At 36.6% G+C, this 23,596-nt stretch overlaps 1 protein-coding gene across 1 annotated transcript in view; it reads left to right on the forward strand.

The window, feature by feature from the left end:
- The window catches only part of TTBK2 (tau tubulin kinase 2), a gene marked incomplete at its 5' end in the record, with an annotated part of 66,110 nt that overhangs the window by 39,040 nt on the left and 3,474 nt on the right, over positions 1-23,596 (forward strand). The window contains 3 exons of the mRNA XM_082000044.1: positions 1,586-1,802; positions 4,259-4,470; positions 5,684-6,287. Of these exons, the coding sequence (XP_081856170.1) occupies positions 1,586-1,802; positions 4,259-4,470; positions 5,684-6,287 (1,033 nt within the window). The remainder of the gene's footprint in view (positions 1-1,585; positions 1,803-4,258; positions 4,471-5,683; positions 6,288-23,596) is intronic.

Consider the following 23,596-nt stretch of genomic DNA (forward strand, 5'->3'; position numbering starts at 1 on the left):
GTATGCATATTGTGGTTACTTAAAAAGCAGCCACAGAGTACCAGAGGAAAATTATCTTCATAATTTAGTTTTTTCTGAAGGATGTTGAATAAATAGAGGAATGGAGGATTGGGAGCATTTGAAGTATTTCCCTTTTTAGGGTTCCTGTTTATACTACACTGAAAGAGCAGCACTGCAGTCCTAAATTTATAGCAATAAAAAATAGTAGCTCAGGAAATTGCGTGTAAATTTGCTGGTCCATCCTTTGCTAAATCATATTTTGTGAAACTAAATGATGCATGCTGAGTTTAACTGCTTGGAAGTAAACCCATTGTTTTCTGTAAGCTTGGAATAAACTACTAGTTGCAATTTCCTTCTAGCTTTGAAAAATGAACGGATCTTTATAGGAAATTTGGAAATAGATTTTGGTGGTGTTGAAAATAAACATTTAATGTGGTCTTTGAGACCTTCTGTTATTAAGTTGGAAAAGATGCGATGTTTAGTAATACCCATGCTCATCTTAGGGGATTGGAGACTATAAGAGGTGTTTATGGGTGAGGAGGAAAACTTTGTGCCTGTTCTAAGCTTTGAGTAGACCAACTTTTTCTCTAAGAGTCATGAAGGCTGTGACATGGAAGTTTTGACAGTGTAATGAGGCTGAAAAACACAAGAATTTTGGGTAGAGTGTGTTAAATTCCCAGTATTACAAGGTAATTTTTAGAAAAAGGGTTAAAATAAATGTCAGTCAAGTCATTAACTGGTGTTAATATTACATAGGTGTATGGTGTGCACTATTGAACACACTGAAGTTGGCAGGGATTTTGCATATGATTCAGTCCCATTTTCACAACAAGCATCACACTGGAGTTATTGACAATCTTGGCTGCAGTTTACAGTTTTGGTGACTGTAAAGGAATGACTTTTAACTGACCTTCTGACCATTCACTTTTCAGGAATAGCATTGCTTGAGTTTCAGATGAGCTAAGCCTTAGCCCTTTTTAGCCCCAAGTCACTGGGACTACAGGACTTTTAATTAGAATGTAATGGCTTGTTAGCATTATGCTTATGTTTTGATTTATCAATAATTGGACCAAAAATAGCACTTTAAGAATAGTGGTAAAAACTGCATTTAGTTTGCTGAGTTATATCTCTTCCTCACACGGGATGCTTTGTTGTTCTACCAAATGTTGGGGAAAAGGAAACTATATTATGAAAGTTGCCATTATTTTCTTTTTAATAGAAAAATATGTGTAGAAGACTCAGGAGCAAAGTTGAACCTGGACCTGATCTCTAACAAATTTTCTCAGAGGTTGCTCCAAAAACATTAAAAAACCCAACTTTTAAGTGATTGGGGTTTTTTTTGATGTACACCTTTTGTTATGTGCCTAAATTAAAGAAACATAAATTGTGAAAGCCAAGAAGTAGGTTTTTTATAGTAAATAATTGACAAGATTTAGTTTTCTACAGAAGCATACTTTTGCTTGTAATTTTTTTGTTTGTTTGTTTAATAGAGTAGAAAATAATTTAGAGTAGAAAATAATTTCAAGAAATGCATTAGAGTCTCAAAATTTTTATCTGATTTTTTTTTTTTTAATAACTTTTGTAGAATTGCCAATGCTACTCCTATCCCAGGAGATTTGCTGCGAGAAAACACAGATGAAGTGTTTCCTGATGAACAACTCAGTGATGGAGAGAATGGTATTCCAGCTGGTGTCTCACCAGAGAAACTACCTGGATCCCCTGGGCATCAGCGTCCTCAGGAAAAAGACGTTTGGGAAGAAATGGATGCAAACAGAAACAAAATAAAACTAGGGATCTGTAAGGTACTTACAAATCTGTGTTGTGAAGACCATCTTCAGTTTCCTGTCCTCATAGTGTACATAAGATACTATTAATAATGCAATCTTACTAATATTGATTAGCCAGAATGGTCTAAGGAAACAAGATTTACGGTAGAGCTAACAGACCTTATTAGAGTGATTTATATACTGAAACAAGCAGACAAGCCTTTGGTCATTGTGTTACTTTATCAGGTCTTTATGATAAATAGTAGATTGCTGATAATTTGAGATTCTTTGTAGTTTATTCATGTTCATGTTCTTCATTCATGATTTTGATTCTTGCTCACTGAATAAAACCAAAGCAAATTTCCTGCATCTTGCATGTGTAGATACTGAAGTTAGATACTGAATATACAAAAAGTGGTTTAATGTTATTCTTCAATTGACAGATTGACAGGGTGATTGGCAATATCCTTTTAATTCACTTCGTGTTTTTGTCTCCGTAAGATAAATTACCTTTGTACTGATCTAAAGAGGTTCATGGGCTAGTCCTTAGAAGACAATGCTGCTTAATTTTGAAAAGTGGTTTCTGAGCAGTGGTTCCTGTCTCCCAGGCTCACAATCACAGCATTTCATACTTGGACAAATGATAGAATCATTAAGGTTGGAAAAGACCTCTAAGATCATAAAGTCCAACCGTCAACGCAACACCACCATGCCCACTAATCCACGTCCCTAAGTGCCATGTTTACATGTTTTTTGAACACTACCAGTGATGGTGACTCCACCACTTCCCTGGGCAGCCTGTTCCAATGCTTGACCACTCTCGCAGTAAAGAAATTTTTCCTAATATCCAATCTAAACCTCCCCTGGTGCAACTTGAGGCTGTTTCCCCTCGTTCTATTGCTAGTTACTTGGGAGAAGAGACCAACACCCACCTCACTACAGCCTCCTTTCAGGTAGATGTAGAGAGTGATGAGGTCTCCCCTCAGCCTCCTCTTTTCCAGACTAAACAACCCCAGTTCCCTCAGCTGCTTCTTGTAAGACTTGTGCTCCAGCCCCCTCACCAGCTTCATTGCCCTTCTTTGGACACACTCCATCATGCCAATGTCCTTGTAGTGAGGGGCCCAAGACTGTACACAGTATTTGAGGTGCAGCCTCACCAGTGCCGAGTACAGGGGCATGATCATTTCCCTACTCCTGCTGGCCACACTATTTCTGATACAGGCCAGGACGCTGTTGGCCTTCTTGGCCACCTGGGCACACTGCCAGCTCATATTCAGCCGGCTGTCAGCCAGCACCCCTAGGTCCCTTTCCACCGGGCAGCTCTCCAGCCATGCCTCCCCAAGCCTGTAGCATTGCATGGGGTTGTTGTGACTCAAGTGCAGGACCCAGCACTTGGCCTTGTTAAACCTCATACAGTTGACCTCGGCCCATCGATTCAGCCTGCCCAGATCCCCCTGCAGAGCCCTCCTGTGCTCAAGCAGATCAACACTCCTGCCCAACTTGGTGTTGTCTGCGAACTTACTGACGGAGCACTCGATCCCCTCATCCAGATCGTCAATAAAAATATTAAACACAATTAGCCCCCAAAACTGAGCCCTGGGGAACACCGCTTGTGACCGGCCGCCAATTGGATTTAACTCCATTCACCATAACTCTCTGGGCTCAGCCATCCAGCCAGTTTTTTACTCAGCGAAGAGTAATGTAGCTGTTTCTTGATATAAAAATGTTTTGAACGTGAAGAGGGATCTGCTACTGAAATGCTCTTTAGCTAGGAGAGCTGTCTAGTTTTGAGACTGTTAGTTCTTGTTTACTAGAAAAAAATGTATTGTGGGAGAGAGTAAGGCATGGTGCTTCAAATGTGCTTGCTTGTTTGTTTTTTGCCAAAGAAGGAGAAAGGAGATTGCTCTGGTTTAAGCAAAGGCATTTGCTATTAGCTATACCTGTTGAAATTAAGGATGATCATGATTTCCCAGCTCTAAATCATGTCCAGTTATTACACAAGATGGAGTGCAGTTGGACTAAAACATAGTTCTAAGTCGCAGAAACATCTACTAGATTTAGTGTGTAACAGTGTTATATGCTCCAGAGAATCATGAAGACGGCTTGGAAACTAACTTCTCTTTAATAAGAGCCCTTGACTGTAAAGCAGAGTGAAGATGCTACCAAGTGCCAGGTTTCAGACTATTATTAAAGAAAATTTCAGAGATGGGTGTGAAACATCAGAGTAAATTTCAGTGTGTTACTGGGTTTTTGAGATTCCTGTTCTCAGAGCTACCCAGAACTAGCATTTTACTGGTATTTTGTCTGTTGTAGGTGTGTGCTGAAGAGCGTTTTCTAAACTACCTTAACCATGGCATGATCTTAAGGACTATTCCAAATACGAATTGGCTTATCACTGACTAAAAACCTGGACAGTATTCACCATGTAGTACCTTGTCTTCCTCTGTTTTGCAGCTCCTAGCGAGTTACATTTTTACCTTACTTTTGCACAGGCTGCCACAGAGGAAGAAAACAGCCATGGGCCAGTGAATGGAATGCTTAATGCGCCAAGTCTTGGTTCTCCAATTCGTGTTCGCTCAGAGACCACCCAGCTAGACAGAGATGTCCCACTGTTGCGAAAGTTACGTTCAATTCACAGCTTTGAACTGGAGAAGCGTCTGACATTGGAGTCAAAGCCAGACACTGATAAATTTCTTGGGACCTGGTAAAGAAATTATTTTATTTTTACACTTAGATCTTCGCAGGATATGTAGTTAAGATACTATCATCTTTCCTTTAATGTGTGGAAATCAGGAAGGGAGCTGCTGAGTTACACTTATGCAACCTACAACAAAGTATTTACTATGTTCATAATATTGCTCGATTAATGGATTTCACCACTAGGCAACTTCTTTAAAAAAAGATTAGCGCTAGTATACAGTTAAAGTCAGACTTCCACACTGGAGAATTTTTTATTTCAAGACCTAGCGGTGTAATCCTGATGTTTATTACCTTTTTCTTCAGTGGGATACTCTTGACAGTCAGTACAACTCATCCTAAATAAGAATGGTAACATCAGGTGCTCAGTAGAGGTAACATGGGATTAGATGATATAACATGAGAAGGACAGCTTACCAGAAGTGGAGTTACGAAGTAAAGTTAGAAATCTACCTGCATGCAGCAGGCCTAGATATGCCCAAAGGTGTTGCACTAACATAAAAAAATCTTGATAGGAGACAGAGGTCTTAAAATGGTATTTGAAGGTAGAGAAGAGACGGATTTTATGAGAACAGGTTCAATCAATTTGCCTGTGTATAGGAGGAATAAGGGGAGAAAGACACAGTGAAATCTGACTGAAAGGCAGAGGCTGACTAGGGACAGTAGAAGACAGCTGAGATGCTGACGGTGGCAAAATCCTTCTAAATACATCATAGGGGAGTTAGGAATTTGAATTTGTTTGATGAAGCAAGTTATGCAAAGCATAAATAAGGAATGAAAACAATAGGATTGAAATGAAAAATGAAAACAATTCTTCTCAAAAGCATCTGCTAACTGCTGCTGGAGACATCTGTTTCTTCTGTTCTGCTTTGAGTCTCTATAGTATAAATTAAGTACAGTGGACATCTGGTGGTAGCCTCACCATTGAGTTGGTATCCACTCACTGTTCTCCCTTCTGGTAATTACATTTACAATACAATATGATACATTACAATTACACTTACAATATGTGCAAATTTCTAAGACCATCTGCCCATTTTTACTTGACACTTGAGTTATTTGTCTCAAATTGTGGATCTTTCAACCATTGTAGATTGTTCTAAAATATGACAACAAATTTTTATATAAAAAAAAGTTTTCCTCTATTGAAAAAACTTGAATGTGGCTTACATTAATTAAATAATTCTTAACTAATTCAGATATTTACTTCCTTTCTTAAGTTTGGAGAAGATGCAGAAAGACTTGAATGCTGCGGCAGAGACTCCTGTTGCTGCTGTTCCTTCTCTTTCTCAGAAAGCACCCATTCCTGCTCCTGTGACTGCCCGCATGGACCATGTTTGGCACTATGATGAAGAGTATCTTCCAGATGCTTCAAAGCCTGTGTCAGCTAGTTCTCCAGAACATGTTGATGGTGTTGTTAGCAATGGATTTGTAGCTGTCAACTTAAGCTCCTGCAGGCAGGAGGTTGATTCTAAGGAATGGGTGATAATAGATAAGGAACGGGACTTGCAGGACTTCAGGACAAATGAGGCTTTAGTGCACAAAACGACTGGAAGTCCCTCAGATGAAGAGCCAGAGGTACTACAAGTTCTAGAGGAGACCCCTCTGGAAGAGCAGGCTAAACAGGGTGGTTGGGCAGGAAACAGCATCCATGCCAAGAACCAAACCTCAAGGGGGGAGTTTGTTCTAGCCATGGAGTGTCATCCTGCTGCTTCTGAACAGCTTACAGATAAATTGGAACTTCTGTCTGGAGTTGCTGGACAGCTTCTTGCAGCCACCCCTACAAGTCCTATGGAAGCTCAAGCAGAAGGAGCACTAACTCCGGTAAGAGAAATGGTTGCTGTTTTATTGAACTTGTCTTTATCCAGAATTATATGAGGAGATAGTAAGGGAAAAGGCAGTGACTAAAATACAGTAGTGTAGCAGAGGTTCCTAGTTTCATCAGTTATGGGACTTGATTCTTGAGGAGTAATCTTCCATGTTCTGTTACATGAGTGTTTACATTCTCCCATGGAAGTGGATATTAGTTCTGCAGGTATGATCCACAGAACTGGCCTCAATTGAAAAAAAGAAAATAAAAATAAAAATAAAGAAAATATTTATAGATAGATAGATATGTAGATATTTCTCTATATATAGGTCCTTATTCAGTGGTTCCTAATCAGTGATAGATATGCAAATAAATGTTTATTATATTTGCAGTACATAAACATAAAATTACAGTGAACATGTAAAACACTATGCTACAATGTTTCATGTGTTTCAGGAAAAGCCTAAACGGGTCAAATTAAAAAAACAAAGTTGCTTGCTCTCACCATCATTAGTGTAGTGTTTTCTTTTGGAATTTCCTTTGTTTCTTCCTGTTTCTTCTGAAATTTCTAAGAGTTCTTCTACAAACAACTTGTTGGCTTTTATAAATTGTTGCTACTTCTCACTTCCAAGATAATTCTGCAACTACTGCTTTTCTCCCAGAGTTTTCTCTTCACCAAGACAGATTGCTTTGCTTCCATTGCATCCTCTTCTGTTTCTCTGTCTCTTCTAATGAGTTCTCATTTGCAGAGGTTTTGAACATTTACTTTTTTTCTCCTCTGTCACTGATTCTGAACAAAGACTTCTTTGACTTTACTTGAACAGGAAGTAAGATTAATGGTTAAATGATTGGGAATCAGCTCCTGGTTTTATTTCTCCCCTTTTCTCAGTAGATATTGTGTCATCTATGATATAAAGGATGATTCTTTCAAGCTCCTTTGAGCCAAGAAACCTGGCTGTACTTCTCCCTCACGTATCGCCACTTTTTATGAAAGTTACAGCCAGCTCATTAGAAAAAGAAACTTGTCACCAACCACTTATTTATTATAAGGTGTGGACTATCCTTTATGGTGAAAATGAACTACTCAATGTAATTAACTATAGCTATACAGTAAAATTGCAAATACACCTAGATTCTCATAGAATATGCAAGATTGTACCTTTAATACAAGATTATATTTAGCTATCATACTTTGTGAATTATATAGTTTGTAGAAGATTCATTCTGCATAACTCAAAATACAGGACTGTGTTAAGATTTTTGAGATTTAAGTTGAAATATTAGTTGCATGAAAGTTTTTGATGGGTTAGAAACTTGTAAAGGTGAAAAATTAATGTAAATTGCACAGTTGTTTTCAGTTGTTCAATTTTTATGTTTTAATATTAGTTTTAGTAAAACAGACAAGAAAGAGCAACACTTAGTCCTGTACAAAATACTAATTATCAGGTGTTTTTATTTCAAAAGCCATTAAAAAACAGCTTGCAATTTTGTATGCAAATGCACTATCCCACTTTAAATAAACATGGCTGTCTTTTGAGGAAATAGCTATTTTGCTTAAAGCTGAAGTAGAGTTGATATAAATATCATGTACTGCAGTGCAAGTAATGGATGGTATCTTTATCTGGAAAGGAAGAAGCTTCTGAGCAGGAGAGCAAAAATAGTTATAAACAAAGTCAATTATAAGATTATTGGAAGAACTACTGGTTGAAGTAGACACTGGGGTGAGATTGTATTTTAGTCTGGTTTTGCAAGCCGGTACGGGATACTCGTTATGATCTCAAAAATGGGGGAAATCAATATGGTTTATATTATCCTGGAAGGGCAAGTAGTGCTCTGAGGGCCAGATGAATGGCAGAAAGAAACTTGCTGTTGTGAAGGTGAATTCATGTGGAATTTGAAAATATAAACTGAACTGGGAATAAAGAAAACAGAAATTATTTGGCTGATTTAGAAACTGGGAACAGAGTGTGTCTATGCAGTGTGTGTATTCCAACTGTGATGGCAATTTGTGGTAGTCTTCCATCTACTTCATCAGCTGTTGAAAGCCAAACAAAGCCCAGGAGAGGATTTGGGGCGAGTTGTTCATTCTTTATTTCGTTGATGGTATTCCAGTTCACAAGAGATACTTAAATGTTCCTTGAGGTGGGAACTGGAACCTAGCTGTTCTTATAGGTGAGTGTCCTAGTAACTTCACAGGGAGACAGTGTGTGTGTGTGTATATATAGATATATACATGCCTTTTCATACAGTAGTTCTCTCTATTCCAGAGTCCTGGTGACCTTAGGGAGCTGTTTGGCAGAGTCCTCCTCCTTCTTCTTCAAAGCATTTACCCAACCGAAACTTTTCTGCTGATTTAATTATATTGCACCAGTTACTAAGAGCAGGCTTAGATCCACAAATACAAGTTTAGGACCATAAATGAAATGACTGAAGTGTTACCAAAAGGGATGAAAAATAGATGTTGACATTATACTAGTGTAATAGTTTAATATAATTTCTGAAACAGTTTACTTATTTGAAATTAGTTTGAAACTCTTGGACATGTCAGCATCCATGGTTGTCATGCTTATGAGTATACTTCCTATTTGGATTTCTAGTGACCTGCTTCACTATCACTTAAGAGAACATATGATGAATTATGTTCTTTGAGCTTATTCTGATAGATTTGTTAAATATGGAAGCAATTATTGCAATACTGAGTGAATAAAATAGTTTTCCTGTTTTTTTTTTTGGGGGGGGGGCTGTTTGTGTGTGTTTTGTTTTTTTGTGTTTTTTTTTCTTTTCATTTTTACTTTCATTTCTTTCGGGGCTTTATTGCTCACTACTTAAGTAGTAAGTAGTAGCAAGGATGTTTCTGTATGAGAAACTAAAGGTTCATATACTCATCTGTAATTTTACTTCCTCCTGAAGGAAAGAAATTGCTGGTCTGCAATCCTTCCATTTGTAGATAAATGTTCTTCCTGAAATTGCGTGTGTATGTGGATTTCCTGTAATTGACGATAATGTAATTTCTTATCTGTTTCACACAGCATCAGTATTCTAATAAGAAGGTAAAGTTGTAGCAGTTCAGGAAGGAAACCTGAACTCAAAAAATAAGAGAAAAAAATATGTGAGTTATTGGCTTGGGGAGGAGCAATTTTCAGGCATAAAAAATTACAGCAAATTATGCTATCTGTTATGAAAAAAACCTGCAGGTAAGAGAACTAATTGTCATATTATCAGTCGTGGTTTTCCAGTTGTAATACAGATTCTGTGCGCTACCAGCAAATACCAGTTTGATGTGGCTCAGTCATGGGCACATCGTCACATTTCTGTTGAACTGTTATGCTTTAATAATGACTTTATGTTGACTTTGGCTACAGGAGGACAGACAGTACCTGTTTTGCTGTAATATCTGCTGGTATGAAGTTAATCTGTCAGAAGAATTTGAACTGATCTAGACTAATGGTGAATTTATACTGGTGCAGCACTTTGCATCATACAGCTCTATTTTTTCCCTGGATCTGGTACTAGGAGCCTAAAGCTGGACTTGCTGTGTTGTTGAACCATGGCCTCATTAATTTACAGTGTTTGTATTAAATTGCAGTGAACTCCATACAGTGCATGCACAAAACTTTGCAACATGTATTTGTCAAGCAGATATTTCAGCAAAGAAATAATAATGGAGTTGAAGTAATCCAATACGTAACAGCTAATTCCATTTTCATCTTCAGTTTAAATTAAACAACAGTTTGTTCTGGTCAGACTTGGTTGACAACCTAATACCATATGTATATATATATGCATGGTTATAGAAGAGGTTTAACTGTGTGAATCTACTTATTTTTATTATTTAGAAATATTGCTGAAATTAGTATTTTGTGCATTGAGATACTATTATGTTTTACTAAAAACCTACTCTTAATTTTCCACTTATTTCCTAGTTCTATGTCGTTTAATTTTCATGTACCTTCTATCCTCAGTTGCTGCTTTAATGAGACACTGGAAATATAATTTTTTTCCAGTTGAGAGATAGCTATGCATTATGGGAACTGAAGCTTTAGGATTGACACAATTGAAAATGCCTTTTCCTTGGAAACTGAAATGCTTGATAGGTGCTCTATTTCCAAGGAATACAGACTAGAATTGCAAATACTATGGTAGGAAATGGAAAATCACCTTCATGAAGCTTGCAAAAAGTTTCCCTATCTCTACCCTTTGTGTGGTTTTGTCTAACTATTCTTGGAACAAAGATTTGCAAACTGTATATAGTAATCTCATTTACAGGTATTTAGAAGTGTCACCATCTCAGTGCTGGGAAAGGTCTTGCAAAGGATGAGTTGATTTCAGAGTTGTATGTCAAAGTTATAGTTTTTTTTTTAGAATCATCAATAACCAGTTTGAAAATGTACTTTCTCTAAAATTATTAGTTTGGAACACTTTGACTTTACAGTTCCTGGGTTTTGTGGGGTTTTTTTTTCTCTTTTCTAAATGCTTGAGTGATGTAGTTCAAGATGAAGCAATTATTCATGGATTCTCCAGGGCAGTGTATTCTTCTAGTTCAATCCTGTATTTGGGAAATTTCATCAAAATTATTTAGTACTAATCTTACTGATTAATCCTGTCAGCTATGGTTCTTAGTATATGCTGCTATAGCTGTAGTTGTACAGTCACATTTGTAAAGCCTGCAGTATATGCTAAAAATAGAGTAATCTCAGAAAACAATGTTAGTGCACGGATGTGGTAAGCATTTGCAAGGACCAGTCAACAATCAACTAGTTTGTGTATACAGTGTCCTTGGGACAGGCTGTGTTAGTTCATTAAATTTGCCCTAGATTGTTACTGACTGACTGACTGAAGGTAGGAGCCAGCTAGAGAAAGGATGCTCACTTTTCATTTTGATACTGGGTTTTTAAAAATGTGAAGGAAATTTAAAAATGATGGAAAATGTGAAGATCAGACTTCAGATACCTCTTAAATTATCAACTTTTAGCCTCTGAGGGAGTTGTGAATATGGTCTTCTAAGAAAATGCATATAGGCAAGATATAAACAAGAATTATTTAAAATATTGATTTTTAAACCTTATTTTCTTCCCCGCCATGTTGTTCTCACAGCTCAACTCATCTCATATGCTGTATTTCTCCACTCCAAGAATTTCAAGTCCCATCCTCCGCACCATGAGCCCTATAGCCTATCTATCCATCCACTTGGACCCTCTGAAAGAGGCTGGTTTACCAAGGAGTCAATCAGCTGAGAGCCACTCCTCTTCCTCCCGCTCAACTGGTCGTAGGCAGCTTCCTGTCATTCCCTCTGGCAACAAGTTCCCCCCTGTCATTTGCATCTCAAAAGCACAACTTCAGCAGGTGAATAAGCCTTGTCTTCGTAAAAGTGACTGCATGGTAGCAGTCATCTGCAAAGTTTAAAATTTTTATTTGCTCTGCTCAGTCTGGTAGTAGGCATATGCTAGTCATACTGCTCTACACAACATGCTAAAAGATATTTGAAAGATCAAGTTAGGGAATAAGAACGGATTTTGTTCAAGAATAGAGTCAGAAATACTCTCTGAGGAAGATATATTGTCCCACGTATAAGAGGTAAAGTTAGAGAGAGGAATACTGAAAAAGCAGTTATGCAGGTTATGATCTGGAGCACCAAGTATCTATGGATGTTCAGGAAGATAGATTCACTTCTTCAGAAGGATTTTCTCTTGAATCTGGTAGGATTATAAAAATCTAGAAAACAGATTTTTGCTTCTTTCAAAGCTTTTTTTTTTTTTTTTTAATGTGTTCCTATAATCAGTACCAGGTGGATTTTGAATTTGGAACACACATTAAAATTTGGACTACCTTAAATGATTTTGATGTGAGAAGAAAGGATCTAGAGATAGTGAAATTGCTACTTTGGCAATGAATAATTAATGAGTTGCTCCAGTGCTTGCGGTATAGAAAATGAAGATGGGATTATCAGTGTGATAGCTAATGGAAAATGTCACTAGAGAAAGTGGATTTTTCATAGTTTTATATTTCCAGTTTCATTACAATATGAAAAAGATGAAGGCTTAGAATCATAATTAAAGTTAACCATAATTTGTTTATTAGTCACAAAAATATTGAGATTTGCAAAGCAACATAAGCTTGCGTTGGCTGGTAAAGCAGTATGACATAGCATTAATGCATAAGACCCTAACATATCATCATCATTTTACCATTAATATTTCATTTGGATTATATTTTGTGTTGCCTTTTGTTTCCAACGTATTTTTCAGTATCAATATTTCAATGTGAAAGACTTTTTTTTTTTCCAGTGAAGCATGCACAGGAGTATTGATATTAAAAGTAATCCATCAACATTAGCTTCTTTCAGACTTCCATAGGATCAGTGATGAGTGATAACAAGGCAAACAAAGTAGCTGTTGTACTTAAGTCAGCATTTTGTCTGTTAACCCAAAAAGCAGTGATTTTTTTTTTTTTCCTGCAACTCCTGGCTGCTTTTTATCTGCATATAAAAAAATAGTGCTGTGCTCAATGTACAGAAATGGACAAACAGTAGCTCCCAGATGTTCGTTACTGTGAACTTCATGAGGTACCAAAATACCACATTCTTCATGATTACTGATGTATTGACTAGGGAAAAGGACTTAGGAGAAATTAAGTCATTAGAAGTTAAGCTTCAGTATTTTTCAGGATCAGTTTGTATCCCAGGATGCAAAATGACCTATTTTTTTTTCCTGTGTATCTATGATTTGGATTTTCTAATTCGAATGTATTGCAGATATAATTAGCAAACTGGTAACAATACTCAAAGAAAGTAGGTTGGCACAGAGGGTCTTCTCTGGTGTCCTTAGTACCCAATGAATGAATACAGCTGCAACATTCATAGGGGCTGCAAAGCGATATACTTTCCTGTCATGTGAAAAAGAATTAGTATAGTGTCAGGTGCTGCTACTGAGTGGAGTGAGGATTATGATGTAGCATTCTCAGCCTCTTCTTTCTTTTTTTACCTGGTAAGTCCATGACTGCTGTGTTCCCTTTCAAGCTGTGATTTTGAAAGTCCTGACTGTTGAGAATTTAACTTCCAGTTTTTCATTTTCTATGGAAACTACAAGCACATGGTTCTTTAGTTCATTCTAACAATGAAGGCCTCATGTACTTTATGGCTCACTGAAGAACTGAAATACTTTTGCAAGCCCTTCTCTTTTCTACAGTGCAGAAAGGTTAAGTACTTAGCAAGCCAGAAGTTCCAGCAGCGTGAAAGATGAATATACATGTTAATAACCTAAAGCTTTTCTGCAGTTAAATATGAAAAATAATTTTAATGTCATTCTATATTATTCTGCATAAATATTTGGTCCTGAATATATTTTTGTGTATTTCCTGCTGTTCGCAATTTGGTTCAGCGTTCACAACTAATGAATTGCAGAAATGGGAGATTTGTGCTGTGGAATTTATTTTTACATATTAAAAAATAAAAAGTGATACATTTGTTCCTGAAATCAAGGAAAAGGATTTTCTTTCCTGGTTGTTTATGAGTGAGGGTTCAGGAACTATAACCCACCTTCCTCTAGTTTGACATCAGACAGAGGAGGCAATGAAATTTCTGTATATTCTCTGCTCACTAATGCAGAGAGGGTATAGGATGTAGGCCTACCTTTGTTTGACAAAGAGAACTCCGCTCTTGCCATAGTTATATTATGGAAGAGAACTGGAGTGTTTTGGTTCAACCCTCCTTACTTATTCAACCTGCAGCCTAAAGAGAGAGTTGGCAGCATTAGAACTGACAAAAACCAGAATTAATTCTTTGACTGTAGTTGAATGTGAAGAGTGAGACCAAGTGCTATTAGCATCCTTTTCCTCTATAGCATGGTCAAATTGTATAGCAAAGCTTCCTGAAACATAACCTTTTTGTTTCTTTCTGCGAATTTTTCAGCCAGATAAGTTCTCTGAACTCTGCCCATTAGAGGACTGTATAAAGTGTTGTGTGAGGTCAATGGAAAAGGTGATGTGAGTGCAACAACTACTGGCCACGACTGTGTATGAATGGATTGCTTAGGTAGACATGTGCTAAATGTGTAAATGTGTCTTGAGAAATAGTCAAAATCAGTGACCTCAGATTTTGATCTGTATGGTTTCTCAGCTCTAGTTCTTTAATAAGATAGCGAACACCTCTTCTAGCCATGGCAGCCATCTAGAATACTTCTAAACTGGCTGCTATACAGTAAGATTCAGTCCTTAACAAAGCTGGATTGCAGTTTTGTATGTCATTCTGGCATATTTTCATTTTTTGATGTCCTTAATGAGACATGTACAAGAGGGCTAATTTTAATTTAATTATTTTCTGGTTATTCATTGTGTTAGGGAAGGATAATCTGTGTGTCTCAGGTTAAGCAAATGGAATTAGTTGGCACTTACAGAAATATTTTCTCTTATGTCTTAATTTTCCTCAATCTACCTTACTGCAACATTTTAAAATTTATTTCATAGTCGTATTATTAGTTACAAAGTGCTCCTAAATCTTTCCACACAAGATGCTATGGAAATGCAAACCATCATACTCATATTAATAACAAAGATGAGAAATAATAAACTGATCTGAGTTGAAAAATGTACCTTAATTTTTAAGCATCTCACTGGAATTGAGGGACCTATGGAGGAATAAGGTAAGAATTCTTGACATGTTCAAGGGATATTGAGAGAAAGAATGCATACCCCTTATAGTTGTAATTTTATTTTGGATGTTTTAGGTTTATGACCAGGAGTGCACGTAGATGTTGTAAATCTTGCCATTTTTTATGAACTAATTTTGGCAGGTTTCACGAATCTGCAATAGCAAGAGATGAATGGTTACCTTGGTTTTCACATTTAACAATCCCTTTTATAACCACAAATAAACAAACAAAACCCCAAAGATGCTTCTCTCTTGTTATGGTGTTCTTTTAAAATTATTTTTAATTGGTCAGTGGCATTATCTTGAAGTTGTCATGTGCATTAGGATTGCCTTAGAACTCAGCTAGTTAAAACTCTGGTTTATCATTGTACCTATCCATTAAAAATGTCAGGAATGGATATATTTGTCCAAAATTCTCTTCAGAATTTCAGTTTCAAGACATGCTACATTATCAAATAGATGTGTCCTGGAAGGAAAAGAGGGAAAAGCTTTTCTCTGTTCAGTGAGTCTGTTTAGGTTTTTTTACCACAGCCATGGTTAAAGTTGGCTGTAGCAAAAAGGGTTGATTTCAGGGTTTACAGAATTGTTACGTCCCCTTGTTCCCTATCCTGGTGCACACTATATCAAGTCAGCATGAGTTTTAACTTAGGTTTTTCCCAAGAGGCTGGTAATACTGTTTACAACATTGGTTTTAATCAAGGTAGAAACTTCAAGGAGTTCCAGCTTATAGCCACTGGAACTATTTCATACACAGTAGATGTGATTTTGTTAAGTAGGGAAAATTTGCAGAAGTTATACCATCTCATTCATGACAGGGTAACTGTTAATAACTGTTAATTTTTCAATACATTTTAGCCTGGAAATTAAGTTGCTGTCATGTTACAGCTTTCACTCATCGTCAGTGAAAGTAAGTGTTTGATAATGCTTATGAGATTCAAAGGCAAGCTCAGATTCAGAATTCTTACTGTTTTCAGTTGTTACTGTTGGGTTCTTGAAAGACAATCTACATCTGATCAGTGTCATCATTTTCTTCATTAGTAGGTTTCTCTGGAGTATGTCAATTTTTCATACAACAACACATAGGATGGGGAATATCAGGAAGAATTTTTTAGAAGAAAAAAAGAGGATGTCTGGAAGACACATAAGCTCACGGGTTACTCCTGGTCTTCTAAGCAACTGGATTTTATACTGATAATGATGTTTTTTGAACAATTTTCATCTACACACTCTTTCTAATGCAAACAAGTAAAGAGTTTTATTTGTTGCTTTTCTCCAAGTGGCAGAGGCAATTGGTTGATAAGTAGAAATCTAAATGCTGCCTCCAAGGCTTCTAGGGTCTTTTGTCTGAAGGAGAGAAATTCTTCAGGCGTGCTTTTTTCACATCTGCCTTTGGTGTAAAGAAGAATTAAAAATAACAGCATGTTAGGTTAGCTGTGCTTTCAATGGAAGTTTTCCAAGCTGTAAATTAAGGAATTAACAGATGAGGACAAGCAGCCAGTATGAACCTCTTAATTTTTTTCAAATACTGTTTTGCCTGTAGAGAATACATCCATTTTTAGTGACAGAACCCCCTTGGCCATTCTCCTTCTACAGGTTTCTCTATAAGAAGCAGCAGAAAAGTCATAGTGAAGGTCAGGACAGTAAATTAGCCTTGGTAATAGTGTCCACATACGCTGAAATGTAGGGGAAAAAAACAACTTTAAAAAGCTATCGGTTGTTTTTAATGTTCATGTTTTCCAGAATCCACAGTACTTTTAAGATTCTCAAAATTTGTAACCACGTGGTTCATCTATTGTTTGTCCTTGAAGTGGTAATTTTATTTTGGTTTTTTTTTTTATTATTTTTTAAATGCCAATCTTATCCCAAACATATGTGATTTAGTACATTTTTCTATCATCATGATTTCATTAGCATAGAATAAGTAAAGATGTTTCAGGAAAGCTAAATGGTCTGTGGGATTTCCCATGGAGAGCTGGTCAACTCTGGTGTCAACAATTGTTTCCATGATGACAATTCACACAGTAATCTTCTTGAAATAAATAGATGGTTACAATTCAGAGCATAATGCCCAAGGACTAATGATTATTTCTAGTGTAATTAAGGTATAATTGATCTCATTAATATAATAAATACTGTGTATATATAATTGCAGATATTATATATAATATCATCCATAAGATAATCTTTAAATAAGAAATATTTATCTATTAAAATCTTTGTCTGCTATCATTGAAATCACATATGATACTAGTCTAATTAGAATTACAGGAAAAAAATTTCTTTATTTGGTGTTTGTGAATCTATCAGCATGTTAGCATTTTCTCCTGGTTAGATAGATCTGTCATATGGAAGGAAGAGAGAACTTTTTAAAACAGGGAAGATAGGGGAAACCACTAAAATTTTAGGAGAAGCATTAAATGGAGGTCTAGTATTTCTAAGCTACCACTATGTAGTTTTGAAAAACTGGTTCAGTTTAAAATGATTATTAAAATTTGTATTATTTGGCAATTCTACGCTATTGCTCTAACATGAACCACAGGTAGATGTGTTTACTTACTACCTAGCTACATATGTATAGCTGCTCTGACTGCCTTCAGGTGACTTCTAAACACAGAACGTAATGTATGTAAAGAGCTCAGAAATTGGCTAAAGTGACGCTACCTTATTGATATATCCAATCTTAATAATACCAGGCTAGCAACCAAAGCAGAATCAGAACAAACTGATAGTGCCCTTGTAAGTATTATTAAGGAGCTTAAACACTTTGGTGGCAACGTGTATTATACTGTAGATCCCTTGAGTGCTTGGATGGAATTAGCTGTGTTGTAACTGCTTCATGCAGCTGTGCTTTACATTTATCATCACTCCTGTTCACAGAGGCAAAATGATCATAGAATGACAGAATCATTAAGGTTGGAAAAGACCTCTAAGATCACCAAGTCCAACTGCCAACCCAACACCACCATGCCCACTAAACCATGTCCCAAAGTGCCATGTCTAGGACATTTTTTTAATGCCTCCAGTGATGATGACTGCACCACCTTCCTGGGCACCCTGTTCCAATGCTTGAATGATGTAACAAAATGGGCTGCCAAAAGTTTTCGGTATTTTGTTTTTAAAAGATAAGCTGGATTCTAATCACATCTTTGTGTCTGCAAACTTTGCGACTATAAAACCTTGTGAGCAGAGGAGAGAATATATAAAAAAACATTGTAAGAAAAGAGAAAAACCTTTAGTATAGGTAAGACTCCTATGTCTATATCTGTCTTCTCTAGAGAATATCTATTAAGCATGCTTATAAGCAAACTGAAAGCAGCTAGTTCTTTATATGAATTACAGCTACTGTTGGTGGTAGCGCACTGTGACCATTAGAAAACCCACAATGCTTTCAAACAGATCCTGACAATTCGGAGGAGAGATTTCAAGAAAATTTTAATCCGGATTTCAAGTTTGAAAATTAAATTTTATGCGTACAGTAATTTTAATCCTTCTGAAATTAGAATTTGTATTAAAATTATCCTTGTATGGTTTCATCAGTTCTTCTGGTATGTTTGATTCATCCATAGAAATTTTATTGCTCTCAGATTTCCTCCCTTATGAGCCTAACACAAATGTGGGCAACATGTGCAAATATAGGGCCAATCTTATAACTGGGTAGAACTGAATTTAATTTATTACAATATACAAGTGGATGGAATCATTGTCTGACTGGAAGATCAGAAGTCAGGAAGACTCAATTTTGGTTTGGTTTTTTTTAATGTGCTGTAGGAGCTTTTTTTTTTGAGAGTGGTGCTGTTTGGATATGAAAGTTACTTTTACCTTTACAAAAAATAAAAAATATAATGTATATAGCAAAACTGAAGCATAAGTATAGCACAGCAATGCTTACATCATTATGAGCTATGATAATAATGGCTGTGAAATTAAGCCATGATTAATAAGCCTTAAAGAAAGACTGTACACCCAGATGTGTATGTTCTTTATACTCAAAAGATACCTTTCACATTAGGGAATATGAAAACACGGTTGTCTTGTACATTCCCAGCTCTGCACCTGTATTCCATCGTCTTCCCCTTTCTTGAAATCTCCATATGAAACGATGGAAAAATTAGCATTATAGAATAGCAGAAAGAATATGTCTGAAGAGCTGTGGAGAGCTACACGCTCCGCTTTCTCAGATAGATGTAAGTAAGCCTTCATATGTTCCTTCTCTTTAGTTTAGGATTAGGGCCTGTCATGTGTGAATTTTTAACAACAGAAGGTAGCATCCTGGGGACCACCAGTTCCTACAAATGCCTGCAACGCTTGCAGTACTATATATATGGAACTCTTGAAGGGGGTTCAGTCTCAAAACTTATAATCATCTCTGGTCTTATGTTCCATAACAGCATGGATTACAGACATATATTTCTCCTGTTTATTCCCATATTAGTCTATCTGGAAATAGTGTGGTTTAGCAAATCTATAATTAATTATGTTTAACTTCTTCCCTGCTGTGTATTTAATCTGGGAAGGAAATGTAAGGGGTACAAAAGATTAGAATCTAAAAAGTCTGTAGGAATGATAGTAGTAGTTAGGGAGGCTTTTGAAAAGTAGGAGGGCTGTTCTGAACAGTAAGCTAGCTGAGTTGTCTACAGGGATGTAAACACAGCAGTGGTGTATTCATATGAGAACAACACTAGCAGTAAATTACAGGACATACCATTTACGCTTTCATACTAACTGCAGCTCAGATTTCTTGGCAGAGGCATATAGTTGTGCAAGGAAATAGAAATTAAGTGACATAAGCAAAGAAAAAAATCATGAAGTAAGAGGAAGCGGGTGAACTGGAAAGATTCAGGGAGGTTGTTTGGTATTGCAGAAGTTGCAGACTCATACTAACACTGGTCATATTCCTAGCAGGTAATAGAGAGCTAACAATAGATGAAGAGAGAAGCAGGGAAAAGAGAAAAGATACATGAGGTTTGTTCTTACAGATACACAAACTTTACTAAGGTAGGAAAGAAGTTCTGAAGAGTAAACTGATTAGATAAAGTGTTTTCAGAATGCCAAGCAATATGATAATGGCTTATTTATGTGAGAAGTTACAAAATAATGACAGGATTAGATGAACAACAGATCTGTACACGGTGCTTCTGAGAGGCCTGAGTGTCCTGATGGCACTCTGATGTGCTTGCAGAAGTATCAGACAGCATGAGTGGAGGGAAGAAGCTATTTCTGAGAGGTCAGATGTTTACCTGCTGGTATTGTAAAATAATCCATATTCGCAACTTTAGATCTTTCAGATTTAACAACTTTGCTGACCAAAACTCAGTATTTTACACCTCTGCAATTTGCTGTATATGTTCACAGAGGATTTAATCCAAGCATATCACTTGCTATTGCAGCCTGTCAAAGGTTTAAAGAGAGGAAGGTTTGTCAGATGTCATAAAGGCTGTCCAAGAGATATTTATGTTGTTGATGTTGTTTTGTTCTTTTTCGTTCTTAACATCCCACTCATCAGCTTGTAAAGTTTCTTGAAGAAAATGCAGTCTAATTTCTCATCTTGGTCAAGTGCTAATTTGAGAAATCAGCAAGATGTTAAGAAATTATTTAGGGAAGGCCAAAGGATTCAAGAACGTGGTGGTAATAATTTCATTCAGATATTTCAGAGTGAAAGGAGAACCTCAAACTCATTGTTCCATATATTGTCTCAGCCATTTTCAGTAATCTGCTGTTTAAGTACAGGAATTGTGATAATGGGGTAGATAAGGTTATCACATGATCATATAAGGGTTAAATCTGGGTTGGTCAAGATAGACCTGAAAGGCAAGGAAATTCTCTCTCCAGATGTGGCAAAGAATATTTGTTGAAGTCTGTTGAAAAATGTAAATAGATTTCAGATCAGAGCTGGTTTCACCTAACAGAATTGACACATGAGCGAGAGGTCACAAGGAAAAGAGAGTTTCCATGTAAACATATTTCAGCAAAGGAGGATTTAAATGCAATTGTATTCTTGAAGTGTGCCAAGAAGATAAATATTCTCCTAAAAGCAAATAACTAAGGTTGTCTTACCTCTGAAAATTGAGAGGACACCAGAACCATTCTATTCCAAGGGAAGTCATCCTTCAGATTTGTGGAAGACAACTCTTGTTTTTTTGATTCCTGAGTTATTTGAATTGGCAACCAGACTAGTTCATCAAGTGAAAAGTTTGGAAAAGGAAATATTTTCCCAGATTTCCTTACTTTGGAGACTCTGTCTGCAGCCTTGGAGAACAAGGTATTGAAACAAGCTAGAGACAGAGCTGAGTGGACCACAAATGCCCAAGTGATCTCTCTAAAATCTGAACCTGCCTTTCCAAGGACAATATTGCATTAAAATTTCCTGAACCCATTTTTACCCAACTTGTAGCTGAGAAATTCTAAGAGATATGATAATTTTTGTGTGACAGGCCAAAATATGTTCCTCTGTCATATGAAAATGAGTCCTTCAATCTAAGATACCTGGAGATGTGTTGCGTCAGAGCAACTTCCTAGACATGTATGGAAACCTACAGAATAGCTGCCCTGTTTCCTAGACTTTTTTTCTGATTTTTTTTTTTTTCGTTTCTGTGCAGCATTCTTGCTAAACTATTTTTATTCAACACTCAAGATTTAGATGCTAATTGACCTAATCATGGAAAGGTACTTTTTAAAAAAAAAGTCTACTTCCTCTGTTCTTTCTGTAGCTGAATGGATCTGCCTGGATTCTTTTGCAAGAAAGCTTTTGAAGTAAGAAAGAATTCTCTAACTCTAAAGGGAAGTAGTTTTTCTTTCAGAGGAAAGAACCCAAACTGAGAGTAAGAGGAGATGAGGAAATCTGTTTTGCTGTAACTAAGTAACTTCAGTTTGTTTCTCAATGTACCTTTTTAATTCAGCAAACATGAAAGGACTGTATTGGCCCAAACTTGAAAACAAATTATCGGGGAGACAAAAAGGTCTCAGTGGGTTTTTTTTGTTTTATTCTGTTTTGGGTTTTTTTTTCCTCAACTATATTTATTCAAAATAAATCTCAACTTGGAGAAGATGCTACAGACAGCTTAGGTCTACTTGGAAAAACAAGAGTTCGATTATCTTACATATCTGCTCTTCCCCCTCTGGTGAAAAATACCTCTTTCTGTAGTCTAATAGCTAATCCTACTTATAAAACTAAGAAAATACTTTTCTCCAAATTTTATTCCAAATTTCTCAAAAATGTGATTCCACATTTTTAGGTTAAGATCTAAAAAACTGCATTAGGTAAATTAGAGAGGTTCAGAATACATCTTATAGATAGAAACAATTTCTTTAACATAAATAACTGTCTTTAATTCAGTTTTATGCCTGTGATTTTTGTTTCATGTTTTGTTCTAGTGAACTGTTTATAATATCAGTTGAATGTTTGTGTTTCATGGTGGTAAATGTGCACCCATAATGATGGAAATTTTGTTACACAGGACTTTGAAGAAAATGCACACACACAAAAAAAGAAATTAGCAAGAATTTCAATGAAACTATTATACTCTCATGGGAAATCTGAGTATATCTCTTTCACTGTCAATCCCCATTTCTTATTTTGGAGAGTTGTTCTATAATTTTAAAGTTTGAGTACACAGTATATATTGTTACGGATCCTGACAGATGAGCTTGGTTTCCACCACCCAGTAGTACCAATATACTAGCTCTTGCAAAAGCCCATTAAGCTCAGCAGCATGTATAATTTCTGCAACAAGGTCAAGTGAAATCCGTCTTGTAACAGCAGAATCCTGGCAACATTAGAAATAGGCTACCACTAGTTGTCTCTTCTACCACTCGTGCATCAAGAATGTCTTTATGTCCAAACCCAGACTCCAATGTTCCACTGTCTGATGAGTATTACAAACTGAAACTGTGTCAGATTCATGAGGCTAAAGAATACAAGGAAAAAAGGAGCTGAACTCTCTGTCCATGTCAGGAAAGACATGGTAGCTCCTTGATTTTTTTTTTTTTAAACTGTTTATACATTTTAGCAAATTACTCAATCCAATATGTATAAACCAGAATCTAGGACTTCTCTTTACATGAGAGTGCGGTCCCCGCCTTGGCCATAGAGGTAAAACTCCTCTCACTTTTGTGTGTGCTCCCTGCACCCTCTGACCTCATGACTCTTGCATTTCTGTCTGTGCAGTGGCCTGACTTCAATGGGAATGGTGAGAAGCAACTCCATTCTGGTTTTGCCCATACTTGATGGGAACTGGGGGAAGTGGGCTTATGTCCCTCAGGTGGGGAGAGACATGAATGCAGGTTTCCCATTTCCTGGACATGTGCTGTAACAGTTAAGCTATGTACAAGAGGCAGCACTCATCATAATCAGCTGTTTTTCAAAGGGACTCTGACTCAATACTATATATAGGTTTTAGGAGTTATTTTTGTTCAACACTCAAGATTTAGGCACTAATTGACCTAATCATGGAAAAGTGCTATTAAAAAAAAAAAATCTACTTCCTCTGTTCTTTCTGTACCTATTGGATTAGGCCAGTTAGGGTATTTAGATGTATGAGTATTTAGTTTGTGAATCTTTTAATGACCTTAGGTAAGGAGTTATCCTAACCAGGTTGCTTAGTTAAAATGAGGCATAATATTCTACAGGAAGTTTGGGTACTCAGCAAAGTTTTTCTGGACAAAAATGTAGGTATTATGGGT

Source organism: Phaethon aethereus (assembly GCF_964289735.1).
Source record: "Phaethon aethereus genome assembly, chromosome: 5".
Taxonomy (NCBI): Eukaryota; Metazoa; Chordata; class Aves; order Phaethontiformes; family Phaethontidae; genus Phaethon; species Phaethon aethereus.